Below are 26,042 nucleotides of genomic sequence, written 5' to 3'. Positions count from 1 at the left end.
CTCATCTCAGTCTATCGCCCAACCCGTGCTCTTCAATCTGCCAGTAATCTTAGACTAATCTCTACCTTAATTCGAACCTCTCATGCACGTCTCCACATCTGCACCAATTCTTTGGAATGACCTTACCCGGACTATCAGCCAAATACCCAAACCTCCATCTCTTTAAACAAGCCTATCACACTTGCTAACTACATGAAATTTTAACTCTCTTTATTAACCCATCGTCCTCCTCCCGTCTGTTATCCAGCAAGCACTAGATACCAAGATCCAGGCTTCCCTGCAGTCCCATTGACTTTGTATACAAGATGGAGCCTGATGACTGGTTAAAGCAGCAGCATTTTTATTCATTTAATTATTATATTATGTTCCCTTAAAAAAGAATTTCTGGACCATTATACAAGCTCTTATACCTCTTGTGTCACCCCCTCATCCTCCTATTGTTCTATATGATTGTTTGTGCTCTGTAATGTAGTATTTTATTTGTATAGCTCCCCTATGATTTGTAAAGCGCTATGGAATAAGATTATAAGATTATTATTATTCTTATTTGGACGTTTGCTTTAAGTAATGAATAATTCTATACATTCTTAGAGTAAAAATATACATATTTATTATATAAACCAGCAGTTTGAAAAAAAATCCACACTTCATGTTACCACTGATAAGGAAACATTCAGATGTTCTATTTTAAGCAGCAACATAATAATATTATATTTTAAAATGTTCATGAAAAGCAGCAAAAAGAATATACAGAATTGCACTAAATATATTGGAAGGCATTGCAAGAGACTGTATTCCATTATCCTGTAACAATACGTCCTCTTTCTTTGGTGCACAGTGTCATTATTTCTCCTTACTGGTTGTGTATGTTCCCATTGTTTAAGAGCTCTGGCCATTTCTGGTCTGCACCACTGCATCAAAATGTCTTTTTCCATCCAAATACAGCATGGACTCTGGAAAAATAAATACATTCATGTATTCACAATTGCCCAATATTCAGAATATTAGTCCAGAGTCTGGCTGCCATATTGGCCCAGGGAACACCATCTGTATGACAGTTATATCACCCAGGCTCTCACACTCACCTCCATATGTCTGTGGCACAATCTGTGGCACTTCTTTATCTGACTTGTATGTAAAGTGGAAGATGTTGGTTGTATGATGTTCTCGGGTAATGGGATCTGAAACCTCGGTGTGCACCCGGATCTGGATGTAGTTGTTTTCTGTGTAACACACCTGCAGGAGATACCAAAACATTCAGGATTAACTGTTTGATTATGTTTGCTTTATAATTGGTTTTTATAACTATAAATCCACTAACTGTACAAAACATATTCTATTGTGGGATTCTCAATAGAATGTCAACAAAACAAAAGAGCATGTATACACAATAGAAGTGTCAGAAACTATCCACTTTCAAGCTGTGCCAGCAGATAGTATAGGCACTGTTAACATATCATATTCTAGCTAAATGTAATTAGCGGTTGTATAGTGAAGGATGAACTAAAGATGGATGTAACAAAAAAAGATTACAGATTACAATTTTCGACACATCCGTGTGCTGGTACCCTAAAGGACCAGTGTTGTGATATCTTTTTACTGAAACAGAAAAGCCTGTCACATCACAGACATGGTCTGGATATGTGAATTCTGTATAACATTATTCAGAAATATGCTGAGTTCAATGGCAAATATTATATCCCTTAAGTCCACTATAGGTTTGCACTGTGACTACCACTATAGTACACTCGATCTCCTTCCTTAGCCATAGAAGTGCTATATACTGCACATCTACGTTTACTCCCTGTGCAATATGTGCCTTCTGCTGGCCAGATATAGGATTTTTACATCCATCCTACCTGAGAAGACAGGAATAATAATGATCCAATCTCCACTGGTCTCTGGAACATGATGTCATCCACAGCTACAACATATGGCCTGGATCCACTAGAAAAGAAGTAGGTATGATCAGTGTATATATCAATAATCCTAATTAAGGGGGTTTTCCTCTCATCTCTGAAAATTATTCCACAGCACTAATTTCTGCCATTACTTTATGATCAGTGGGTTTCTATCCTCCTTCAATTCTAAAGTAACCGCTGTATCTTACTGTTATAAGAGCAGATGTACGGAAGAAGTGTCTACAGGCTATGGTTGACGTCCCTTAAAGGGGTTGGCCACTAATACCACACAGGGTAAATATAACACCCTTATACGGTCATCCATATTATACTTACCCTGTTGTAGATTGTCCAGAATCAGTCACGTGACCCTGGGCAGAATGACTTCTTGTGACATCCTGTATCCCGCTGGTTTCACGGGGGAAGGAGGGAGGCCGTGTAGTCATTACTGTATGCACATCCCCTCCATCATAACCACTCCCATATCAGTGGCATGCGGATTTCCTTGGCCCGACCCTCCAACCATTGATATGGGAGTGGTAGTGACAGAGGGAGCGTTCCCCCATCATCCATCCGGGGACGTCATAGGAACTCCCGAGTCCCATTGCCTGAGGGTCAAGTTATCCCGGCCCCCAGCCACGAACTGCAAATTTTAAGACTTTTTGCCCATGAGTACGTACCAAGCCCCCCACCCTCGTTAAGCCAACAGGTTATAGAGGTGGCGTAGCCTCAAAAATAATCACAATTTCCTGCAGCGCGCAGTACTGACGTAGAAGCATTCATAAGTTCCCCCGTCATATGTATCAGACAGAGCTTGCACTAACATTTTTCCAGAAGGGTAATAATATGCTTTCAACATTTTGAGGAGTATTTTTAGCCAAGGAGGAGTATGACATTTTCAGTAATACATATAAATAACTCCTAGGCATATATAGTGTGAATAGAAGAATATTAACGCAAGAAAATCATTACAACCAATGTTTTTGTCCCCCCACTTCCTGTCCAGACCATGGCTCTCGGACAAAAAAATACTAGTTCGGAAATAATGCCGGATTGGTAGCTGAACATCAATTACAGCAGATTGACTCTGAATATGGAAGTCGGGTCCACTCATCTCTACTGGCCACCCATTTTATTTTGGGAGGGATTTTTTCTCAACTAGGGCTCCATTTATGCAGACATCCAGAGAGGGTACACATCACATCTTCTCTGCATGTCTATTATCCCCCTTTGCTGTGGGAGTGCTCAGTATGAGCGCTGTATATGGGGGACAGGAAGTTCTGGTGCACACACTCCTACACTGCAAGACTGGCATAAAGGACCCCGACTCAGAAGGAGAGGGGAAAAAGTTCTGCCGATTTATCCGTTTGGGACTTTACATGCCTTAACATGCTTAATAGAGGAGTTAATGCGATCTCTGGTATCAGATATGACACCATCATCTTCATACACAACAGACACAGCACAAATATATTGTATACGTCTGCCTCATTGGGACCTTTGTATTACACATCATCTAGCTAAACTGCAGGAGCAGATACAGGGCCTGCAGAGCAGAACTGAAGTTGTCAGGTAAGTTTATTTTATCACTATGATACAGTGAAGCAGTACTGCCTGGATGTAGGTCGGCCCCGTTAGTGGCTGGACACATAAATCCAGTGACTTTACAGCAATAAAAATCTAAGAAGATTATGGGGCAGATTTATCAAGCAGTCTGAAAGTCAGAATATTTCCAGTTGCCCATGGCAACCAATCACAGCTCAGCTTTCATTTCACCAGTGCTCATGAATATTTTAAAGGGGAGCTGTGATTGGTTGCCAGGGGCAATTGGAAATATTCTGACTTTCAGACAGCTTTATAAATCTGCCCCTATGTGTACTGCTAAGGATTATGAGACCATCCATACAAACAAGTCATAAACTTATATTTCCATAAATTTATATTTAATTGATACATCTGTGAAAAAGTAATATCTTATATATATTGTTATACTTGAAATGTAGTCAGGTTGGGGGAAGCACTTACCCATATGAACATGCAGTTGCCCATGCCAATTCATACGCTTTCCTCATTAGAAAACCACCAAAGATCCTGTTGAAGATGTTCCTTTGCTGAAAAGCAAAGCAGGACTGTAATACACTTATATTTTATAGTAATTTGTGATAATAATAATAAAAGCTCAAAACACTACCCTATTGATCATGGACAAGTCACAACAAGGTTTTCAACACAAAACTTGTATATTCCCTTATGGTGAAAAAGAAGTTATCATCATGGCAATAGATCTACTATATACTAAAGAAGTACTAGATGACGCCTGATTACAGAGGAGTGGAGCAGATTGACAGTTTTAGGCCTCACGCACAAGATTGTGGCCCGTTTCAGCCCGGATGGAAATGGGAGGGGTAAATGTTGCTCACTACTTCCATTTCCATTGGAGCTGTACCGCAATACTGGCAGAAATTGGACCAGCTCTGTTTTGTGTGGTGCTTCTGTCTGGCTTGGTCACTGTTCGCTGAGACACTGGGGCTAGCACTTTTGAGGGACTGTGCACCGTTTTTGGGGCTAAACGGCTTGCACGGGTATTTAAGCTAAATTAGATTATAAATGGCCATGTCATTTGCTCTTGTTTTTGTAAAACATACCTGTGGATGACAGATTTCCAAACCCTTTAGTTTAGCATCTTCCATCCAAACTGAATTAGGTGGCAAAATACGGCTCCTGAAGCTGACTGTCCTGTAAGACACACAAGAAAGCTCTTCATCATTACAATCATTACAAATAGCCAAGCTAGAACTTTAATGTGAATACAGGTTATTAGCTATACCTCATTTTACATGTTCTTAATACCCATAACATTCTGGCACCCGTCGAGGGGTGACATACATTAGGAGGCAAGTAACCAACCGCTGGCCCAGTAACATGGTCATGTGCCCTTACTGGGTGTGAAGGCTTGTTGGTCTAGAACAATCTCAATGTAGAGATGCTAATGCATAAACTGTTAAAAAAAAAAGTTAGTTAGTTACAAAAAAAACCCGTGGCAGACCGCACACCACATCACAAATTGTAGAACTATGCCATGGCACAGCTCCAGACCATTGTGGGTGCCTATATTAACTCCTGTGCATAACTGCTATGCCTTCAATAGACAATTCAGCATCTGAGCTGCGTCATGGAAGGTGGTAGAAGGTGTCCTGGGTCTGATGCATCACATTTTATTTTATATCTTGTGTAAATAATGGATCTGCCACTCCTGTCTTACTGCCCAATCTCGCTTGGCACCTTCAAATGTCTTGCCAAGTCTACCACTAAGTAAACAAAAGCGGATTTGGGACTACAAAGAAGACCTACACAATGTTATTGTTATGGCTAATAAGAAAATACAAATGGCCAATAAGAAAACACTAATTATGTTGTAAAAGTCCAAAGGCTATGGCTACGTCATAGAAATCCATTGTAATCAATAAAATTGACAAATTTAAAAATTATACATTCAGAAAAAGTAAACATATTCACATGAATGTAATTGATCTTGTTATCAGCCCTCTCCTGTCTGCTAAACTGCTGAGATCTGTCCTCAGTGAAGACAGTCTTATTCATATTCCCACGAAGACAAGTTTCTTATATATACTCAGGATAACAAAATAATACACAGTCTATAATTCACTGTTATTAACAAAATGACAGCATTTCACAGATATAATTCCAACCCATCTATCAGTCCTGGTGAACACATTTTTGTTTGTTCCTGGACTCGACCCTGGATCTTCTGACTTTAGGGTCGGCAGACATATTGTACTTCTGTCTGACACTACACTACGCTGCTCGCTGCATCAGAGCTCACACACATACATACTGACTACATCATACAACAGCAGATAAAGGTCTTTATCCCAGGTAGGGGGAGAAGAAGGCATATCGCAGAGCTGTGCATGTTATTTCTGTGATAATAGAGCTGAGAATGTCATGTGTAATATGCATCTCATGGATCTCATCTCTGATATCCCTTTATAAATGTCAAATACTAGTGAATGTTCGAAAGTGTATATAAACCTGTACACTGATAATCTAACAACATTGTCAGCTCACAGCGCTACAGAAAATATGAAGTGTCTGGTTAGAGAGTCTCCACCCACACTCTGGAATCTTACACTGACCATCAGTGACAGGAGCTAAAACAGCAATACAAATTGATGTAAAAATTGTAAAGTTGTAAAGTTAGTTGTAAAGGGGTTAAAAATAATCTAAATAAAAAACTAGTGCATTGAAATTTGAAAATTTTCTTTCATGGGTAAACCCCTTTAAGGTGAGAGGAGCATTGCAGAAGATACACAAACACACATGACAGATATCTGTCCTATTTTTAAGAAAGGGTTGCATTACTCAAAACTCCTCAATTGGACTTTTTAATATATCTTATTTATCATGTTTTAAATAAGTAAATCAATTTATATTTGGTTTAATATTGGAGTTGAATCAGTTTCCTCTGATGTGGGTACTCCTAAGAATAGATTGTTAGTGCCCCATCAGAGTTTATTTTTCATGTACTATTATTATTACCGGCCCCTTTGTGGTATACCACTTTTTGGAGTCTTGGTAGCTGCAGAAAATAACCCACCACCTCCCGTGGTCATATACCCTGATCTTTGGACCTACACCTGGACCCATGGGATCTCTTTTCCCTGGAGTGGGCTCTCAATGCAATTTACTAAGTGGTACTCAGAAGAGAAACCCCCTAATACTATTAAATTGGAGTTTTGGCCTGACAATATCACCGGAGGGGCCGTCCTCGGTTGCGGTTTTGAAGTTCTTTCTTCTCTATACACATGACCACGGTATCCACGTCCCCATGTATGTGCCCACTGCAGTGATGCAAAACTCGGAAAAGGGTTCAAGGAGTCCCTTCTGCTCACACTCCAATGACACATGCCGCTTGTTTGTGACCTATGAAATGCACACATTTGAGTGCAGGAGTCTGTACACTACTATCCTCCTCACTGCAGACTGATCCGAGAAGTTTAGGAAAGGACTGATAACGGAAGACACATTTTCCTTTAATGAGACAGATTACAGTTTCTTATACTTACCTGATCTATTCATTAACAAAAAGTATTTAAAATGACAGATGCTCTTTAAAAGACAATGTTCTCTCTCTATAGCATGAGGACAATACAACCCAACATTCCTTATTTTTACCTTGTATCCAGCGTATTAAGAAAGATGTCATGTACAACCTTCCTTTCCTCAGCGGTTGGAGCCATTTTCAGTAAAGATGCTGTACTGAATTCAACTCTTCTCAATTTGTTCACTAGAGGTAAAGTAAAATGACAAAAAAAAAAAATCATAGAAGATAAAGGTAAAGTATAGCAGAGGAACCGTTTTCCGCTGTAAAATGGAACATACATTCTCCTTGCTTTAGGAGGTTTTCCTCTTCAGGACCATCTGGAACTAATGGATTGACAAATGCAGGTCTAAAGACGCAAAGACACAATTATAATCTGGTCATCATATATATCACATACACTTATAGAAATGGCAGACTTTATATTTACATCAATATATTTGCAATATGTAAAAATGCTGTAATTATATAGAATAGCTTAACAATTTAGTGTGATTAGAGAAAAATTATCTCACAAATTGATTTAAACTTGTAGAATTCGGAGGCGGGGCTTGCCGATGGCTGAGTGAGGACGCACTTCAGCAGAGCTCTGGCGCCCATACCACCAATACACCTTACTGTAGGCAGCAAAAACAGTCCGGTGAGCAGAGATGGGTCCTCGGAAGCCAGGGAACCGCCGTCTGAACCTCAGAGATGCGGTCCGCGGCTCGATCGTCCAGTTTCTGGACTCCACACAGGATCCCGGACCGGCCGCGCATACAGCCAAGATGGCGCCGGACCACGAGGCGCCGGCCACCGTGCGCTGTGAGAGGGAGCCGGGACCAGCGCCCGTGCCTATGCCGTGCACCGCAGGCACACCAGCTGTTGGAGCAGCTATAACGGGGGAAGGACCACGAAGCATGGAGGTATGCTTCCCCCCACATGAAGCCCCCCCCCGAGCTATCCCCGGCACACGCTGGAACAGAGGAAGGGGACTTCCCGCCACTACAGGCCTCAGTGTCACACACCAGGGGAGAAGCTCCTAAAATGGAGGGGCGATTTGCCAAATCCCCAATTCCAACAGAAGGCCAGCAGCACACCCCATGGCCCAAAGCTGGCCACGACATGAGCCTAGCAATTGGGGGGCATCCATCCTCCCCTCATCTCAGCAGCTCACCCCGACTCACTTTTAGCTCTGAGGGCTCATCCTCAGCATGGGCAGCAGCCTCCCCATCACCACCATATGTGCCAATGGCAACTCCAAACCCTATAGCACAGAACACTGGATGGGACTGGCAAACTCACCTGCGCTCCATACCGACTAAAGGAGATCTGGAATCCCTTTTGGCTAAACTTGAGACCTCACATAAAAGGGACATGGATATTTTGCGGCAAGATATACATCATGTGGGTAATAGAGTGGTGGAGATTGAGGAGTCGCAGGAACATACTCTTAAACTTATTGCGGATCATCATCAAGTAATACAGACCCACTCTAACCAAATTTCTGATATTTTGACACACATAGATGATATTGAAAATCGCCACAGGCGAAATAACGTCCGGATAAGGGGGCTGAGTGAAGAAGTAGAATCCTCCCAGCTGGAAAAGTGGGCCCAAGGCTTCTTTGCATCTATCCTCCCTACAGCTAAAGAGCGTCCTATTGAAATCGATCGTATACACAGGGCATTGGGTCCTAAACCTGCCGACGGCTCTAGGCATAGAGATGTCATTTGTCGCATACATTTCTTCAGGGATAAGGAAGCTATCCTACGAGCTGCTAGGGCGGCAGAGCCGTTATCTTATAAAGGACGACAGCTAATAATTCTACCGGATTTGGCGAGACGTACATTGCAACTACGGAAAGCCCTAAAGCCGTTACTGACTCTCCTCCGTGAAAAAGATATCCCCTATAGATGGGGATACCCATTTCAATTGACCGCCAGCCGTGGGGGGGAAGTCTGCGGTTTTCCGCTCATTGGGTGACTTGCCACAATTCTTGGGGACCTTAGAGCTTCCTATGGTCAGCCTGCCTGATTGGCCAACTACCCCCAGCCTACCCCCGATCCCTCCTAACGCAACCTGGCAGAAAGTGCAACCGAAACCAAGGAGGGAACCCAAAAAACAAAGAAGATCACCTGCGGACCAATCACAGGAATAACACGCGCTATCTTTGCTTGATATACGATGCTCATACATTACCTTACTGCTCACATAATGTTTTACTTTTTCTTGCTGCCTACTTATTGTTAATTCCTTAGGGATCATTTCGGCAGGTATGGAGTGACCTGGGAGACCTCACAGGCCACAGCTTCCCTTTCCTCCACATAGGGATAGTAGCTTTTGAGGCTACACTAGGTAATCTCTGACGAGTTACCATAGATTTGTTTAAATTTTACACCACTCACTGGTTATTGTTAACAAAAGAATTTTAGAAACCCTAGTCTGTCGTGTCTTACGTATATCGCCCCTATTGTACTTCCCCCAGTGTTTCTTCCCCACCACTCCCCCCTTCTACAAATAGGTCATAACACATAATGGCCCAACTTTCCTTCTGTACATTTAATGTACGGGGCCTTAACGCCCCGAACAAAAGGGGCCAGATTCTCTACCGCTTACATCGTAAACGCATAATGATAGCTATGCTACAAGAAACTCATTTCTGTGCCTTACATATGCCCAAATGTCCCACTAATTATTACTCTACCTGGTTCCACAGTCCACACCCGGATCGCAAGGCGGGAGGTGTCTCCATAGGCATTCACAAATCTCTACAGCACACAATTATAGCATCAACCATAGACCCCAATGGCAGATATGTTTTCATAAAGTTGTCATATGCTAATAAGGTGTACACCTTTGCTAACATTTACTTTCCTAACCAGGGACAAGTCTCATTTGGCATTTCCACATTGCAGAGGCTAGCGGAGTTCGCAGATGGCTCGCAGATCATCCTGGGTGTAGACTTCAACCTTTCCTTTGACCCTTCACTGGATTCCACAACGGGTAAGTCTGCCATTTCACTGGTTCAGTTGAATAGACTGAGGAGATCGCTGAGAGAAATGCAATTGATTGATTTGTGGAGGATTCTGCACCCACACGAAAAGGATTACTCCTACCACTCTCTGGCACATAATAGCTATCACAGAATAGACCATTTGTTTCTTTCCCATCACCTTCTCGATTCTACACCTAAATGCTCCATAGATAATTTCTTATGGTCAGATCATGCCCCAGTAATGGGAGCCATAATGATCTCAAGCGCCCCAAAACGCATTAACACGTGGAGACTCAATGAAAACCTATTAAATGACTCTTTATGTGTCGCAGACATTAAGAACACTATCCAGACATTCGTCACAGACTACACCATCCAAAACTCCAACGCTCCGTTGCTATGGGAGACGCTGAAGGGCAATATAAGGGGTGTCTTGATGTCACATGGTTCTCGCCTTAAGAAGGCCCGCACACACGAACTCAAAAAGCTATTGTCTGACTTAGAGCGACTTGAATCCAACAATAAATCCTCCCCTTCAGACCCCACCAAGGCAGAGCTGTCTGCGGTAAGACAGAGGATCTTGTCAATTCTAGACCAGAAGACACAATGCGCGCGTAACAGACTATGAAAAAGCTACTACGAATATGGGGATAAATGCGGTTCATGGCTTGCAAGGGCGCTACACCCAAAGGCCCCTCGCACACATGTTCTCTCTATCACCTCAGCAGATAAAGGCATAATTCATTCGCCACAGGGTATAGTAGATGAATTCCGAGACTTTTATAATAGGCTCTACAATCTAGATCAAACCACTCAACAACACCCTCGACCCAAACACGCGAAAATTGAGGAATACTTATCCAATCATGGGCCCAAACAAGACCATTCTGAGTTATTAGAACAGGATTTCAACGAACATGAAATTAGAAGGGTCATAAAAGACTTGAAATCCGGTAAGAGCCCTGGGCCAGACGGCTTCACTGCTCGGTTCTTCAAGCTGTTTGTAGAAGACATCACGCCTATACTCCTACAGGTGTTTAACCCCATAGCGCAATAAGACGTACCCTTACGTCTTACTGCGCATGGGGGAGTATGAAGAGGGCTCACAGGCTGAGCCCTCTTCATACTCACCGGGCATTTGCTTCATAATGAAGCAAACGCCCGTCGCTAACACCCGCGATCGGTGCTTGCACCGATCGCGGGTGTTAACCCTTTGATTGCCGCCGGCAAAGCTGCCGGCGGCATTAAAGAGCCGGCGGCGCGTGGGCGCCGCCATCTTGGCTCCGATCGTCACTCCCCGTGACGTCACCGGGGAGCGGCGATCCGTTGCCATGACAGCCTGGGATCACAAAAAGATCCCAGGCTGTCATGATCGAGGCTATCTATTATAATGTGCGATCTGCACATTATAATAGATGGTATGCAAAATCCCCATATACTGCCATACTGTAGTATGGCAGTATATGGTAGGATCAATCAGACAACCTAGGGTTAAAGTACCCTAGGGAGTCTGTAAAATAGTAAAAAAAATAAATAAAAAAAAGTAAAAAAAAAAAAATTATATTAAAAAAACATAAAAATTCAAATCACCCCCCTTTCCCTAGAACTGATATAAATATAAATAAACAGTAAAAATCATAAACACAATAGGTATCGCCGCGTCCGAAAATGCCCGATCTATCAAAATATAATAACCGTTTTTCACTGCGTTAAACCCCGTAGCGGAAAATAGCACCCTAAGTCGCAAATGGCATTTTTTTGCCATTTTGAAAAATAGAAAAAATTCTATAAAAAGTGATCAAAATGTCGAACAGTCCTAAAAATAGAAGCATTGAAAACGTCATCAGAAGTCGCAAAAAATGACACCACCCACAGCTCCATACACCAAAGTATGAAAAAGTTATTAGCGCAAGAACACGGCAAAATGAAGAATTTTTTTTCTGTACAGGAGGTTTTAATTTTTGTAAATGTATGAAAACATTATAAAACCTATCCAAATTTGGTATCCCCGTGATCGTATTGACCCAATGAATGAAATAGACATGTCATTTAGGGTGCACAGTGAAAGCTGTATAAACCAAGCCCACAAGAAATGGCGCAAATGTGTTTTTTCATCATTTTCACTGCATTTAGAATTTTTTTCCCGCTTCCCAGTACACGGCATGGAATATTTAATACCATCACTACGAAGTGCAATTTGTTACGCAGAAAATAAGCCATCACACAGCTCTGTACATGGAAAAATAAAAAAGTTATAGATTTTTGAAGGTGGGGAGTGAAAAATAAAAACGCAAAAACGAAAAAGGGCCTGGTCCTTAAGGGGTTAATGCAGCAGCTAATGGTACTCCCTTCCTGGCTCAATCCTTGCAAGCAATTATCACAGTCTTACCCAAACCCGGGGAAATCCTTAACCACATGTGGGGACTTTAGACCCATATCATTACTAAATGTGGATGTAAAATTGTTTGCAAAAATGATAGCCTATCGCCTCCAATCTCATATCCCAAACCTCGTACATTTAGATCAAGTGGGCTTTGTTCCAGGAAGGGAGGCAAAAGACAATACGGTAAAAACGATCTCCCTGATAGCGAGAGCGCGAGCAAATGGTAACAAACTATGCCTTCTCACAGTAGACGCGGAGAAGGCTTTTGATAGGGTGCGATGGGATTTACTGATGGGAGTTCTTAGGAAGCTCGGTCTAGGCCCCAAGACCATGCAGGCCATATTGGCATTATATCGCGATCCCACAGCTCTAGTCCGAGTTAATGGCACGCTATCAGATCCACTTCGCATCACAAACGGTACGAGACAGGGTTGCCCCTTATCCCCCTTTCTTTATCTTTTAGCAATGGAACCCCTGGCTAATGCTCTGAGGTCTAACCCTGACATTCGTGGTCTTCTGGTGGGTGGGAAACATTGCAAACTTTCACTATTCGCAGATGATTTATTATTATACATCACCTCCCCGAACACGTCTTTACCCGCAATAACGAGGGAATTCAGTGTCTATGGAGCGGTAAGCAATTTTAAAATCAACACACATAAGTCAGAACTCCTAAATATCTCCCTCCCCGCAGTTGAACAAGCATGGTTACAAGCTAACTTCCCCTTCAAATGGGCGACTGAATCTATACACTATTTGGGTACACACATCCCCTCGGACATGACCTCGCTTTTGACCTCAATTATAAACCTATGCTCCATACCATTGGAAAGGACCTAGAGAAATGGACACAACTCCCCTTATCGTGGTTTGGCAGGATCAACGTCCTAAAAATGGAGATACTGCCCCGCATCTTATATCTCTTCCAAACTATACCCATTCCCCTTCCCAGGTCATACTTTGATAGGCTCCGACGCATAACTCAAAATTTTGTATGGCGAGGCTCGCACCCACGTATTAGGCACACAACTCTCACGCAACATAAACTTGATGGGGGAACAGGGCTCCCAGACTTCCACAGCTACTATAAGGCAACAATTGCCACCTATATCCTAGACATCTTCCACAAGCGTTCCTCAAAACTCTGGGTAGAGATGGAACTAGATCAGAGCCCCACACAAGCTCTGGGAGCATTCTGGTGGTCTTCACTGCCGCCTAATACAGACTTTTCTCCCCTTCTTACACTCATCCTGACCTCATGGCAGAAATTTGCACGCACCTCAGGACTAATCAAAATCCCAGGTCCGCTCACTCCACTAATTGGTAATCCAGCTATTGCTGGACTCTATTCATTGACACAGGCTGGCCTCTCATGTTTCCCTAGAATGAGAGACATTGTCACAGACACAGGAATTAAGACCCAGAAGGAGGTGACGACCTTACTTGGCGTCCCACCCAACAGATGGCTTCTATATTTCCAGATTCGTGACTATGTCTCTTCACTGGGAAAGGTGGAACAATTATTGACCAACACCTCATTTGAAGACATTTGTCTCTCAACCTCTGCACCTCCACACGCGATCTCCTTGGTCTACTCCATGCTGACACGGCTGGATTTGGCGGATGCCCGCCCGGTTTGTGCAGGAGCTTGGGAGAGAGAACTTAACAAATCCTTCATTCCTGCACAATGGCAAAAAGCGTTAATATTGACGCATAAGTCGTCCATTTCTTGTCGTATGCAGGAACTGAACTACAAAATTTTAACCCAATGGTACAGGACTCCAGTAAGGGTACACAAAATGTTCCCCTCTGTCCCGGACACATGTTGGCGATGTGGAGCGGGAAGGGGCTCCATATTTGGTGGGAATGTGGTCCCATCCAGGATCTCTGGCGGGCTGTCTTTGACCTCTACAACAGTATATACAAGAGAAGCATTACTCCAACTCCTGAGGTGGCGCTTCTGTCCATGTACTCTGGAACTATCTCAAAATATAAAAAAAGAGCTTTACGCCACTTTCTTATGGCCACACGTCAAATAATTCCTAGGCTCTGGAGATCGACTGAAGCACCAACCAGGTTGCAATGGATAGAGGCGCTAGACGTAATCAAACAAATGGAGGAATTGAAGGCGAGTGATGAAGGTAGATATGACCAATTCAATGCCATATGGTCTGCTTGGATTGACTATCGGGACACCCCGGCTTTGCGTGATTGGTTAACCTCAGGTAACAAGATACACGCCCCTTAAACTTAGGTGTATGACGGAAAGTGCGGTACACCCCTCCCCCCCCCCTCCCCTCCCCTCCAAATCCCTAAACCCTCGTATGTGCTGTCTTGTTTTATGTTTGGCACCCACTCCCAAGTTCTTCTCCCCAACTACTCTTGACAGGCCATATGGTCGTCTTAGCATTCGTTGATGTTTTGATGTTTCTAAAAAGTTTGCTTTTTTCACCAAATACGACATATACCATCATAAAAGTACATATGCACCAATGATATAAATGTATACACATTTCTACTTGTTACAAACCAAATAACATGTTGTTACACTCTGTATTTTTATGTAACAGTCAATAAAGTTTGATGTTGAACCATAAACTTGTAGAATTCATATAGAAGGAATGCTTATAGGTCCTATGTACACAATTAGGCCCCTTTCACACGAATGTATGCGATACAGCCGGCTGGAGAAGGGGAGGGGGGAGCGCTGCTCCCCGTTCCTTCTCCATAGGGGGAGCCAGGCCGAACGTAAGGCAAAAGATAGAACGCACCATCTATTTTTCTGGTGATGGCACGGTACAGTAGCATGTGTATGTTCACCACGCTGTGCACAATGCACCTCTACGGCCGTTTCATACAGCTAGCATATGGCCGACATATACGGTTGTTTGAACGGGGCCTTAATGTGATAGTTATAATGAAGTTATAGCTAAGGACACATTTACATATACACATACCTTTTGTTCTCTGGATCCCTGGCCACCATAACAAATGTTGCATCCAAGACGGGACTGTAAATGCCATCATGGAGCTTTATAGGGGAATAAATATGACAGCTTTAATACTCTTTAGAGCATGAGACATTACAAACCCAGACTACAATGCTTAAAAGATAGGACTATGGGGGAGATTTAGCAACCTACTTGCACCATCATTCACAGCAAGGGCTTATACACCGTTAAACAAAGGGGAGGGGGGTCTCTGTAAATGGTCAAAAAGTTTGTGCACCAAAATAAATTTAGTTGGTGCCCAAAATTTGGCACAGTGAATGTACATCTTGTATATTACATTAAATGTTTTGGACTGTCTTGGTAAAAAGTGCCTGCATCTGATAGTTCGAAGTCAGAAGGATTCAGCACTGCCAGACCCTCCCGACCGATGTCCTGGAGATCGAAACTCTGAAAGTGCTGGATGTAGCAAAGCCATGTGTGTGAGTGGAAGAATCTAGCAGGGATACATCTGTGCGCCAAAAATAATGCAGCTGTGACAAAATGTTGACACAGTTTTCTGGATCAAACAAAACAACTCATAGATGGTGTAAAGTAAGACTACACAGTCCTATAGGAAGCCAGATTTATCATCCAGCATCAAACACGGTGATAAATCTGGTGCAGAATTAAACTTTTTGTCTAACTCTGCTCTGTTCTAGTTTGCATCAGTTTTGCCTTCCTTGGTTGGTCACCAAAGATTTATTAATATATTCTAGTGTTTAGTATATGTATTGTTTTATAGGCCTAAGTTATCACTGGCATATCATTATAGAGGCAACAAATCCTTTATAAAGGTACCTAAATGAGCACCAAGTTTCCCATACCTGTAACATGTGCATTTTTACTTCCATTGAAGTCTTCCCAACCCAAGAAACATGACCCGTCAGCTTGATATCACAATCAGGAGAAACAAGCTGTTTACGAAGATCTGAAATAGAATACCAAGAACACAAAATAATGTGCAATATATACTGCAAGTCATTTTTGTTACTTCTGTTTCTAAGCAAGATTGTAATAAAATGTCCAACCTACTCTATTATTATCCAGTAATCATTTTACCAGTGGACAAGCATGATATAGGACAGTCAGATATCCACATTTTGGTGAAGAAGTCTCTACCATTACATAAATAATATGCATAGAGGTTAAGCAACAAAAAAAGAAACCTAGCACATAGGTACCATAAACCTACAACGTGGAATCCAGAGGAAGGCAATAAAGTTTTGTGATATATCTCAATTGCCCCGTTTGGGCATAAAAATTGCCTACTTCAAAGATGGAAAAATAAATCACTACATCAATGGTGCATTTCCAGATATCTAGCCACCATAACTCTTCATGGCATCTGACTACCCTTTGAAGAACCATTCTGCCACCAAAACCCAATTGGTAGTTGGAGGTAGCTGCTACTTTGGAAGACAGTAGGCCTCTGAATGGCACCAGCCCTGCCAATCCCATGTTACTATTAAATAATATAGCAAATAAATCTTGATATAAATAAAGGCTTGATAAAGAGCTATTACAGCTTTCTATTTCATGAATGTTTTCACCCTTGCTTACCGATCTTGTCCACCAGGGCAGTGACTATTGACAGAGGAGACATGTTACGGGCCTCAGATTTTGTGTGAGTATAACAGATGAGAACTAAAACAAAATAAGAGAAAAAAAAAAATTATGCTTGGAGATCTATCTTTGCAAAATGTTTAAATGGCTTATTCAGGAATCCTTTAAAAAAAAACCCTGTGGGCCAAGAGAGGATAACTCAAAATAAAAAAAATACTTGCCCCACTAAGCCAGAAGCGTTGCAGCAGTCTGCTAGTATTCTGCACTGCTGGCCCAGTTTCCATCGATAAGTGGCCTCAGCAGCAATCACTTTTTTTACCTAACGATTTACTGGGAGACCTCCGCAATCCTAGAACCAGGAACTGGATACGTACCTTTTTTTTTTTTGCCAACGCTGCCCCCAGAATTGACATGCCACATATTCTAACAAATTAAGTTAACCACCCCTTTTAACGTCTTTTAAGTCTGCTTTCAGAATACTATACCTCCAAGGCTGTCCAGGTCTTCAAGTATTCTTCCAAACCTAGAATACAAACAGTATTTTGGAGTTCAAACTAAATCTGTAAACTTAAAAGAGTTTTCCTACAAACAAAATTACTGTTCCAGAAAATGGGAGAAAGTTGTCCGATTATGGAGGTTTCTTATACTGGGACCCTGACTGATCACAGTTCTCTTCTACAGGCCCACAGAGATGGACAAATTATGCGTACTGTCGCTCCGGAAATGGGGGAACATGTTCTAATAATTAGTTGGTTACAGAGCTTAGATACTTCTCTCCTATTTTGTAGATAGGTAATGGCTTTTGTTTATGTCCTCTGAAGGATCAAATATAGAAAAATAAATAAATAAAATGACTTGAATGAGCATGGTAAAGTTATTTTAGTCAAGAAATTCTTACCGGACATTGTTGTATACATTCAGGTACTTTTCTCTCAGCTGTGGTTCACTGCCAAGTGGCAACATAACCTCAATGTAGCTATCCTTCATCCTGCGTGGGGGAAGATCTTCTTGCTTCTTGGCTAGAAGAGACTGTAGAGCCTTCCTTTCCTCCATGGCTTGTACATGATCTCTAGAATAATACAAAAATAAACTCTCTTCATAACTATATACAATTATGAATTTACTATTTGCAGGAAATATAACACAATCTCTCAGCTCCTTTAAAGAGAACCTACCACCGCGATTCTACCTATAAAGGTACCGGTAGATCGGCTGGTAGGTGCATGTATAGGACGTCAGGATAGCCTTTTTTTAGAACTAATCCTCACGTCCCCGTTATCTTTTTGAAAACGTTATTGCCCTGATACGTAAATTTTGTAAAACGGCTACTGGGGAGTGGAGTAGCCGGACATGAGGCTACACGTCGCGGCTTTGCTCCTTCTACCCTGAGATCTTGGGCGAGCAGCTCCTCGTAGCTGCGTGCCCTTGTCCGAGAAGCCAGCATTCTACGCATGTACAGAACGCAGGCCCGTGGCTGCGCGGCCACAGCTCTGAGGACGGAGCTACTGCGCAAGCGCAGAACGCAGGCTTCTCAGATGAGGGCACACAGCTACGTGGAGCTGCTCGCCCAAGATCTCAGGGAAGGAGGAGCAAAGAGGCTACTGGGGCGTGGAGTAGCTGCTTTACAAAATTTACAGGATTAGCTCTAAAAAGGGCTATCCTCACGTCTCATACATGCACCTACCACCTGTTCTACCTTTATAGGTAGAATCATGGTGTTAGGTTCCCTTTAAGGAAACCTGTCAGGTTGATATGAAACTGGTGGTTTAGTATCCCATATAGTCCTATATACGTTCTGTCCATGGCTTGGTTAAAAAGCTGCTGAACTTGTGCTAGAAGTTAGTTGGGGGAAGGGGTATATCTTACATTTTTAATAATCTTTGTAATAATAAATCAGATTACACTACATAAAAATCTAGAAGACAATACTTGGTATAATATAGTCATGGAATACCTCCAGTTTGTCGAAGCTCCAACTATTTCCCTCAGTTTATCACGCACTAAAAAAAAAAAAAAAAGGAATAAGAAAGACACAGTTACTAAAGAGGACAACATACCAGTGCAGAGCGATAGACAAGGCCGAGAGAGATGAAAACCAGGAGAGAAGAAACAGACGGTACATAAAGACTTTCATGATCTAACAGCCTAGAACTTCTAACCTCCAAGAACCTCTAGAAGATTCAGATGGATCCAGTGTTGATGATACATGTATGCTCATAGGAATGAAGTTTAGGGTTATACACCATCTCTCTGCTAATTTATGTTAATTAAAAGGGGTTGGCCACTTTACCTCATGTTTTTTGTAATGTGTTTGTAAGGGTGGGGGGCAGGATATTATGCAATTTAAAGTTCTGCTCCACTTTTTTGATATGTAAAAGTGAAGCCTCCTGTCTTTTACCTCATCAGCCGGACATTCCTGACCATAAAATGGCCGCAGATGGAGGGTCATGGGATCTCTTACTAGACACTGTTCATGGACAGAGAGATCACATGACCCTCCATCTGCGGCCATTTTATGGACAGGAATGTCTGGCTGATGAGGTAAAAGACCGGAGGCTTCACTACACATCACTACATATCAATAAAGCAGAGCAGAACTTAATGGATGTGTATTGGTAAATTACCTAACATCCTGCCCCACACACTTACACACACATTACAAAAAAACATGAGGTAAAGTGGCCAACCCCTTTAAGGTTGAAAAAAAAACCCACTGGGGATCTGCAGCTGGGACCATGACAACAAATGTGACTGAAGCTGGACCTCCACCTTCAATAGTATTGTGCTATTCCTCCCAACCCAATGGAAACTACCATTGCTAGACACCTTCAGCACCAACTTTACTACTACTAAAAATGGGGCATGTTGACATTCAATCCTTCTTTACCATTAGATGACCTGCCGGTCCTGCCGACATTAGCCTAAAGTGTATAGCCTATATTATATTAGTGTATATTATCATGGCAGACAGATGAAAGCCAGCCAGAGATGCGATGGGCTATCATCAGTGACTTATCAGAGCCAGAATACACAGTCTGGATCATAAGAATCAATTTTGCCAGATGGATGCAGTGGACTAGGATTAGTGAACAGGATGTAATTCCTAATTTACAACACTAGGGAATCTCTGGTAGGGATGTCTTGTATGGAAGAACTTAGAATGGAAAACAAGAGTAGATCAAAACCGCAGCACTGGAGCCCAGCAAGGGAATAAATGAAGAATGAATGAATGAATGAATGTAAAGAGAAATAAATTAAGTAGGATGAAAATGAAGATATAAACAATACATGCAGCAATGCATTTTGCTGACTGGACCATGCTTTACAGACATCACTGCATTCTAATACTTACAATGGAATCCTTCAGTTCTTTAATAAATAATATTGAGGCCAAAATGGCAGCCATTTTGTTTGTATGTTGATTAGCAACAAAGATGTTTAATTTGTGACCCATCTAAATTTCCATGTGGTAACTCAGGGGATCCAGTGCTAGGGGCACATATATCACATGATGTACTCGTATATTGCTAAACATTTTTGTCATTGCATTCCTTGTGTTTCACTTATCCATGACTAGTGCTTATTGAAATGTACAGACATGCTAAGGTGTAGCCTTATCTCATGTCTATAAGCAGCACTCAATTACTTTACTTTTTTCTTTAGCTATTTTATTATAGAGAATCCTCAGTAGGGAAACTGTCATATTACTAGAAGATTTACTTAAAGGGACTTGGCCACCAAATTAAACTTCTAGCCCCTCAGGTAGGGTATGAAATGTCCTTTCTAAAATTCTGTCTATATGTGAAATCTCTCCCGTTAAGCTATAAAATAAATTTCCCACCAGGTTCTAAAATGTATTAGTATACAAATAATCCACAGTGCACAGAGTTTGAACCCTCATGGCATATTCTAGCAATATACTTTTACCTTATGGGATGGGATGAGAGTTAAGAGATTTTCAAGTTGGATCCATGTAGAGGTGGAAGGCTAAAATAACATATACAATCAGATTACCCAGTAAACTGGATGGTTTATGTTTAGACTTTACCATATTTTAGTGCATCGTAATGTTCTTATTGTAATTACATAAAAAGAAAACAATTATATTAGCTGCCTAGTAAACTGGGAATAGGCCATATGTTATTAGGTGTTGGGGTCTTTTGGGGGCAATTTTTACTATACTCAGTTATCAAGGAATCTTAAGTCCAGAACAGTCCAGAACAAAATACACAGAAAAGGTCCAAAGCAAGGCGAGCTGCGAGAACATGCACTGAATTACCACAAACCATTATTCACATGGACTTGTAAGCCTCCTGTAAGGGAAGACAAGATTATACAAATGGAATCAACACAAAACAAATACGTTAAATGTACCACACTCTGCCCATCATGCCATGCTACCATTCCCAGGCTATAATACACTGCTGCCTTCACCTGTGCTGTTATACCCTGCAAGTCCACATAAAGAAATATATTAGAGAGGACCCCACATGTATGTACAGTGAGATATGTCCTCTGGTTCAGGCCCCTCCCCCAGAAAGCGGGAGAAGGAGTGAACTTCAGTAGCGGCCAGTGATTGGTTGCTGCTGATGTTCATGGTGCTTCCCCAGTGATGTCTAGTTATATCACGCGGGACCCCCCACAGCGCAAGCTCAGTGGAGGCCGAGGAACAATGTAATACAGTTGCATCCGCCCCCCTTAGTCTATGATAGTCTATGATGACCGCAGCTGAGCACATACATTGCCCAGCAGCAGCAGGATGAAAAGATGCAGCTTTCTGTGGTTTTCCAACCAGTGTTTCCTAATGCACACGTAGTATACTGTGCAGATGGAGGCAAAAAGTCTGCCAATACAGGTCTATTGACACATTCAGCGTATACCCCGGAAGATTTCCTCCATGGCCGGTGCCAGCAATGGGCATAACTGGGCAAGTGATGGGGCCCAGAGTTGCTGGGGGGCCGCCATAAGAATCCATGGCGTTGAGGGGGGCTTTATATAAAATACCCATGAGTGGGTTGTTTGGTATGATAAACTAGGGATTATTTTATGGAACAGAAGATTGTTTTTGTTTCTGAATTTTTAATGCCGTCCCATGAGTTACCTGCAAATGGGCCCACTGAGGCTCTGTCGCCCAGGGGCCTACTGAAACCTGGAGCCGACCCTGATCTCCTCCAACCTTATAAAGGAGACTCGGGCGGCCTAGGTCTATAGTTATCTGCCTCTGAAAAGATCAATGTGTATGGGACTCACGGCCCCCAGATATGACATTAGGAGTTGATAGTTAAACCATGTGAACAGTGAAAGAAGCTTTAGGGCTTCCATATGCAACATAAGTAGTTCATTTATTACTGTACTGACAGCAAATAAAGCCCTTGAAAATATTGAGGAATCAAAGCAATAATATGTATATATACGAAGGTAGAGTACATTAATTTGACATGTATCACAGATTGTTTTCTGCAAAAAAATTACATGACAAGTGAGAAATGTGGAAAAAAAGCAGCATGCTCTCATACACATTCACATGCAATGCACTGGATTTGTGTATTCTAGGTGTTGTGTTTGACCCTTTACCAGTAAAACAGGCTATTCAAACTATCATGTGCCATATAAATAATGTGCACATGTGGGGAGATGATGAACATATGTTCTTCTAATAGAGGACACATATAATGTAATGGTTGTAAAAAATTCACATTGTTTCTACACTGAGTACATTATGGAACAAACTGTGCCAGGTATAATTACATGTTATGGCACATGCCAACCTGAACATGACAAATTAAGAGCAGCAGTGATGTAATGATCACAGCACTTCATATATTAATATCTTGGAGTGGTATCTGTTCCACTCTACACTATAGATTCTCCACTCATGGTACTTCTCTTTCATTCCAGAAATTCCTTAAACTGCCATGTTATGGCTTAAGAAGCCCAAAAAAATTGAGTCACTGTACAGTATAAATAACATGTATTTCTGCTTCAGTCAGAACTTTAAACTTTTCTATTAATGTAGTAAGTTAAGGGCTTGTTTTTTCCAGAATGAGGTGTAATTATCACTTTTTTACACTGTTCACTAAGCGGGTTACAAATGTTTTTTTTTATTATGTGGGTGATTACGGGTTTTACAAAACAAGTTATGGTAATTATTATATTTAATCTTTTAATATATTATAGATTATATATTGTCTTCTCTTTCATTTTTGGGGGTTAACGGCCACAATTGTTGTTGACACCAATTGCTACCATTGCAACAGGGACCTAGCTGTCAGCTAGTGCGAATGCTCCTGCCAAGAAGGAAGAGGATTTTCTTTACAGTCAGGATTGTTGATTTTATAAATTTTTTTAAGCGTTAATTCCAGACAAAACACTTCACCACCCACGCAACAGGGAATATGTGTGTGTTTGATCACAAAAATAAGTTCATTTACTTGCATGGGACTAGCAAGTATTTGTACCTCTACTCTATCTCCGTGCAGCATATGGGGACCCCTGTTTTTGAGATCATTGATGGTGTGTTTGGAATCTTATTTGGTAAGTGCTATATTTATGTGACATGATTCTCGGTGTATATAATATACTGACAATAATAATGGACCAACCCAGGGATCTTGCTAGGTTCTAAGCTGCAGTATTCAACCAGGCTAATGGAAAATCAGCATTTTCTCCATTCCTGGATATAAGTTGTACAAGGTGTTGTCAACCACTTTAAATATAATAATGCAGACACAACTCCTGCACTCTCTACAATAAGAGGAGGGTCCCTTTCCACCCCATACATGTCCATAATCGAGTTTAAAGGGGTCCAATCATACTTGACTCTGGCTACGCAGCAGCATGGGTATATATATATATTTACTTGCAATTACGCTGTGCAGTAATGGAGTGGTAGATAACACAGTAGAGATACGGGATATGTCGTAAATACCTGATAGATGGTGGATTCTACAAAGCTATAGAAGTGCCATAAATTGCCTGAGTTTGCTGCCGCTCTCTATTCTGCTCAGCTACTTGACGTGGGTCACAAGTGAAAGCAACATTTATCAAGTCCTGATAACTGATAACCAGTGGACAGGTCATAAAGGGCCATTTAATAAATGTAACATCGGGTTGATATGGTTTTATCGTCTTAGAACAAAGTCTATTCTGAAGTTTCTCACTACAGTACAGTTCTCCAGGTGACATAAAGATTATAGTAAAATGCAATTGCTGAATGACACCTGTGTTCAGGGCACATGAAGGAGGCTGACATTGGGTTTGTACCAGTCCCATTCCTGACGAAACCTGATTCAGCCATGCAAAATCTGACTTCTATAACAAGTACTTTTCTGTGTTATCTTCAAAATCAGTAATTATGAGTCTCATCATTTACCATCATTCATAACTGGTAGCTGGTCTTTTAAATACATGTTACTTGTGGTCATCAGAGATCTCTGGAGAAATCCAGACCTTTGACAGGTCACACCAAGTCTGAAATCAAAAGAGAAGAAAAACCAGTAAGAAGCAGATATCCAAGCGTTATTTAAAAAAGTAATTGTATGTGCATTTTAGTGTTGAATTTCAAAGGCACAATAGAAAGATGAAAGACAGCACTGTAGCCGAGTTATGCAGGTGGACTCATCAGTGACTGACAGCCTACCCCTCACCAACTATGCTTACAGGGATAGCCCTTAATCATTGATAGAACCGCCCTCATGACTCATTTTGTTTTTAATCATATGGAGAGGTATAAATTAGTAATATGATTTGTAAATCGCTATGGAATATGATGGCGCTATATAAATAAACACTACTATTATTAATTGGCAAGTTAGGGTGCATTCACACAGTCGTATGACCGGCAGGAGGGCATACCACCGTGCGCTGTAGAGGAGGAGGTGATCCCTTACCCCTCCATAGGAAACAGCGGTGCAGGGCCGCACACTCCCGAAAAGATTGAGCCATTATGCCGCCATTGCAGTCTATGGGGACGTATAAGCTACTGCATATACGTCCCCATAGACAGGCGTCTGCATGTACCCATAAAATGAATTTTTCCCCAAAAAAACTATAAATCAATCTGCTGAGATCCTCCTGCTCCGTGACATGTAGCCTACAGATAGGACATGGTGTATAATATGCTTTCCCCATCCAGCTCTATGACATGCTGCCTGCAGACAGGACTTTATGTACGATTTGCTCATCTCCTCCAGCTTTATAACACTGCATCTTCACAGGGACAGATTTCCCAGTAAAGTGTGTTGATAAAGCAGTGTCACTTATGGTGGCATCAGGGTAAGCGATTATCGGTCTGCCCTGATGCTCCCCAAGTGACACTGTATTATCAACACACGATTTGCTGATAGATTTTCCTTAAAGCAAACCTGTCACCAAGAATGTCCTAGTGACAGGCTCCCTTTAAAACTTCACATAGTAAGTAAATTGTTGCTATTGTCTGATGTATCTAGTAGATGAGGCGCAGGATCTTACACATACTGAATACATGTATTTATTGTGATGTGTATGACACTATTACATGTTGGTATGTGGAGTGCCACCTTCCTAGTCCACACCCTGTGCTGCCGATCTCCAGTCCCTGCCCCATCCTGTGCCCACACATGTATCTCTGCCCCAGAGCCCTGGGGCACAGCAGAGGTCATGTGAGGACACCCATCTGTCAGCTGATACAATGTACATGCCAGTAACGCGGCTTCTACCTGACTCCGAGCAGCATGTTCCTCGGTATCATGGGCACTCCACACTGACAGGGGCGAATAATACCAGCCTCCGACCCGACGCCACACCCTGCGCCTCTATGCGGCTCCCGCCCACCTGTCAATCTACTGCTCCTCCTGCACCATAGAGAGCGCAGTGCAGAGCGCCCGGGCGCCATTCAGAATTGGGTGTAGAGACTGCTAATGTTATTTTACAGCTTGATGGCAGATTTACTTTCTGAGAGTTAATAAAATATGACAAGACCAAAATATGTATTTTATTTGCTGTAGTTTTTCACAGTTTTACTCGTTCCGCGTTATATCAGAGTGCTGAGACAAAAGACGGCCGCCAGGTGGCGCTGACACGCTGCCGGGAATCTCACTCGCGTGAGTCACAGTTTCCGGGATCCGTG

The 26,042-nt window shown here is 42.0% G+C and overlaps 1 protein-coding gene across 2 annotated transcripts; it reads right to left on the bottom strand.

Annotated features, from left to right (window-relative positions):
* Window positions 1-584: 584 nt before the first annotated feature.
* Window positions 585-25,791, bottom strand: ACOT9 (acyl-CoA thioesterase 9). 2 transcript variants are annotated; one of them, XM_072138003.1, is made up of 16 exons: window positions 25,633-25,791; window positions 24,309-24,406; window positions 21,223-21,249; window positions 18,891-18,936; window positions 17,835-18,005; window positions 17,422-17,459; window positions 16,934-17,017; window positions 16,198-16,301; window positions 15,341-15,414; window positions 7,305-7,372; window positions 7,098-7,209; window positions 4,547-4,637; window positions 3,927-4,012; window positions 1,860-1,947; window positions 1,086-1,236; window positions 585-953 (listed from the first exon to the last, which is right to left on the bottom strand). In XM_072138003.1, exons 1-16 carry the CDS (start codon window positions 25,662-25,664, stop codon window positions 880-882), a joined length of 1,344 nt encoding a protein of 447 aa, XP_071994104.1. In that variant the 5' UTR covers window positions 25,665-25,791; the 3' UTR covers window positions 585-879. The 2 variants fall into 2 exon arrangements, with proteins under 2 accessions (XP_071994104.1, XP_071994105.1); XM_072138004.1 differs by lacking the exon at window positions 21,223-21,249.
* Between the last annotated feature and the right edge of the window lie 251 nt (window positions 25,792-26,042).

Source organism: Engystomops pustulosus, chromosome 2, assembly GCF_040894005.1.
Source record: "Engystomops pustulosus chromosome 2, aEngPut4.maternal, whole genome shotgun sequence".
NCBI classification, from domain to species: domain Eukaryota; kingdom Metazoa; phylum Chordata; class Amphibia; order Anura; family Leptodactylidae; genus Engystomops; species Engystomops pustulosus.
This window is presented reverse-complemented; position numbering and strand designations above follow the sequence as displayed.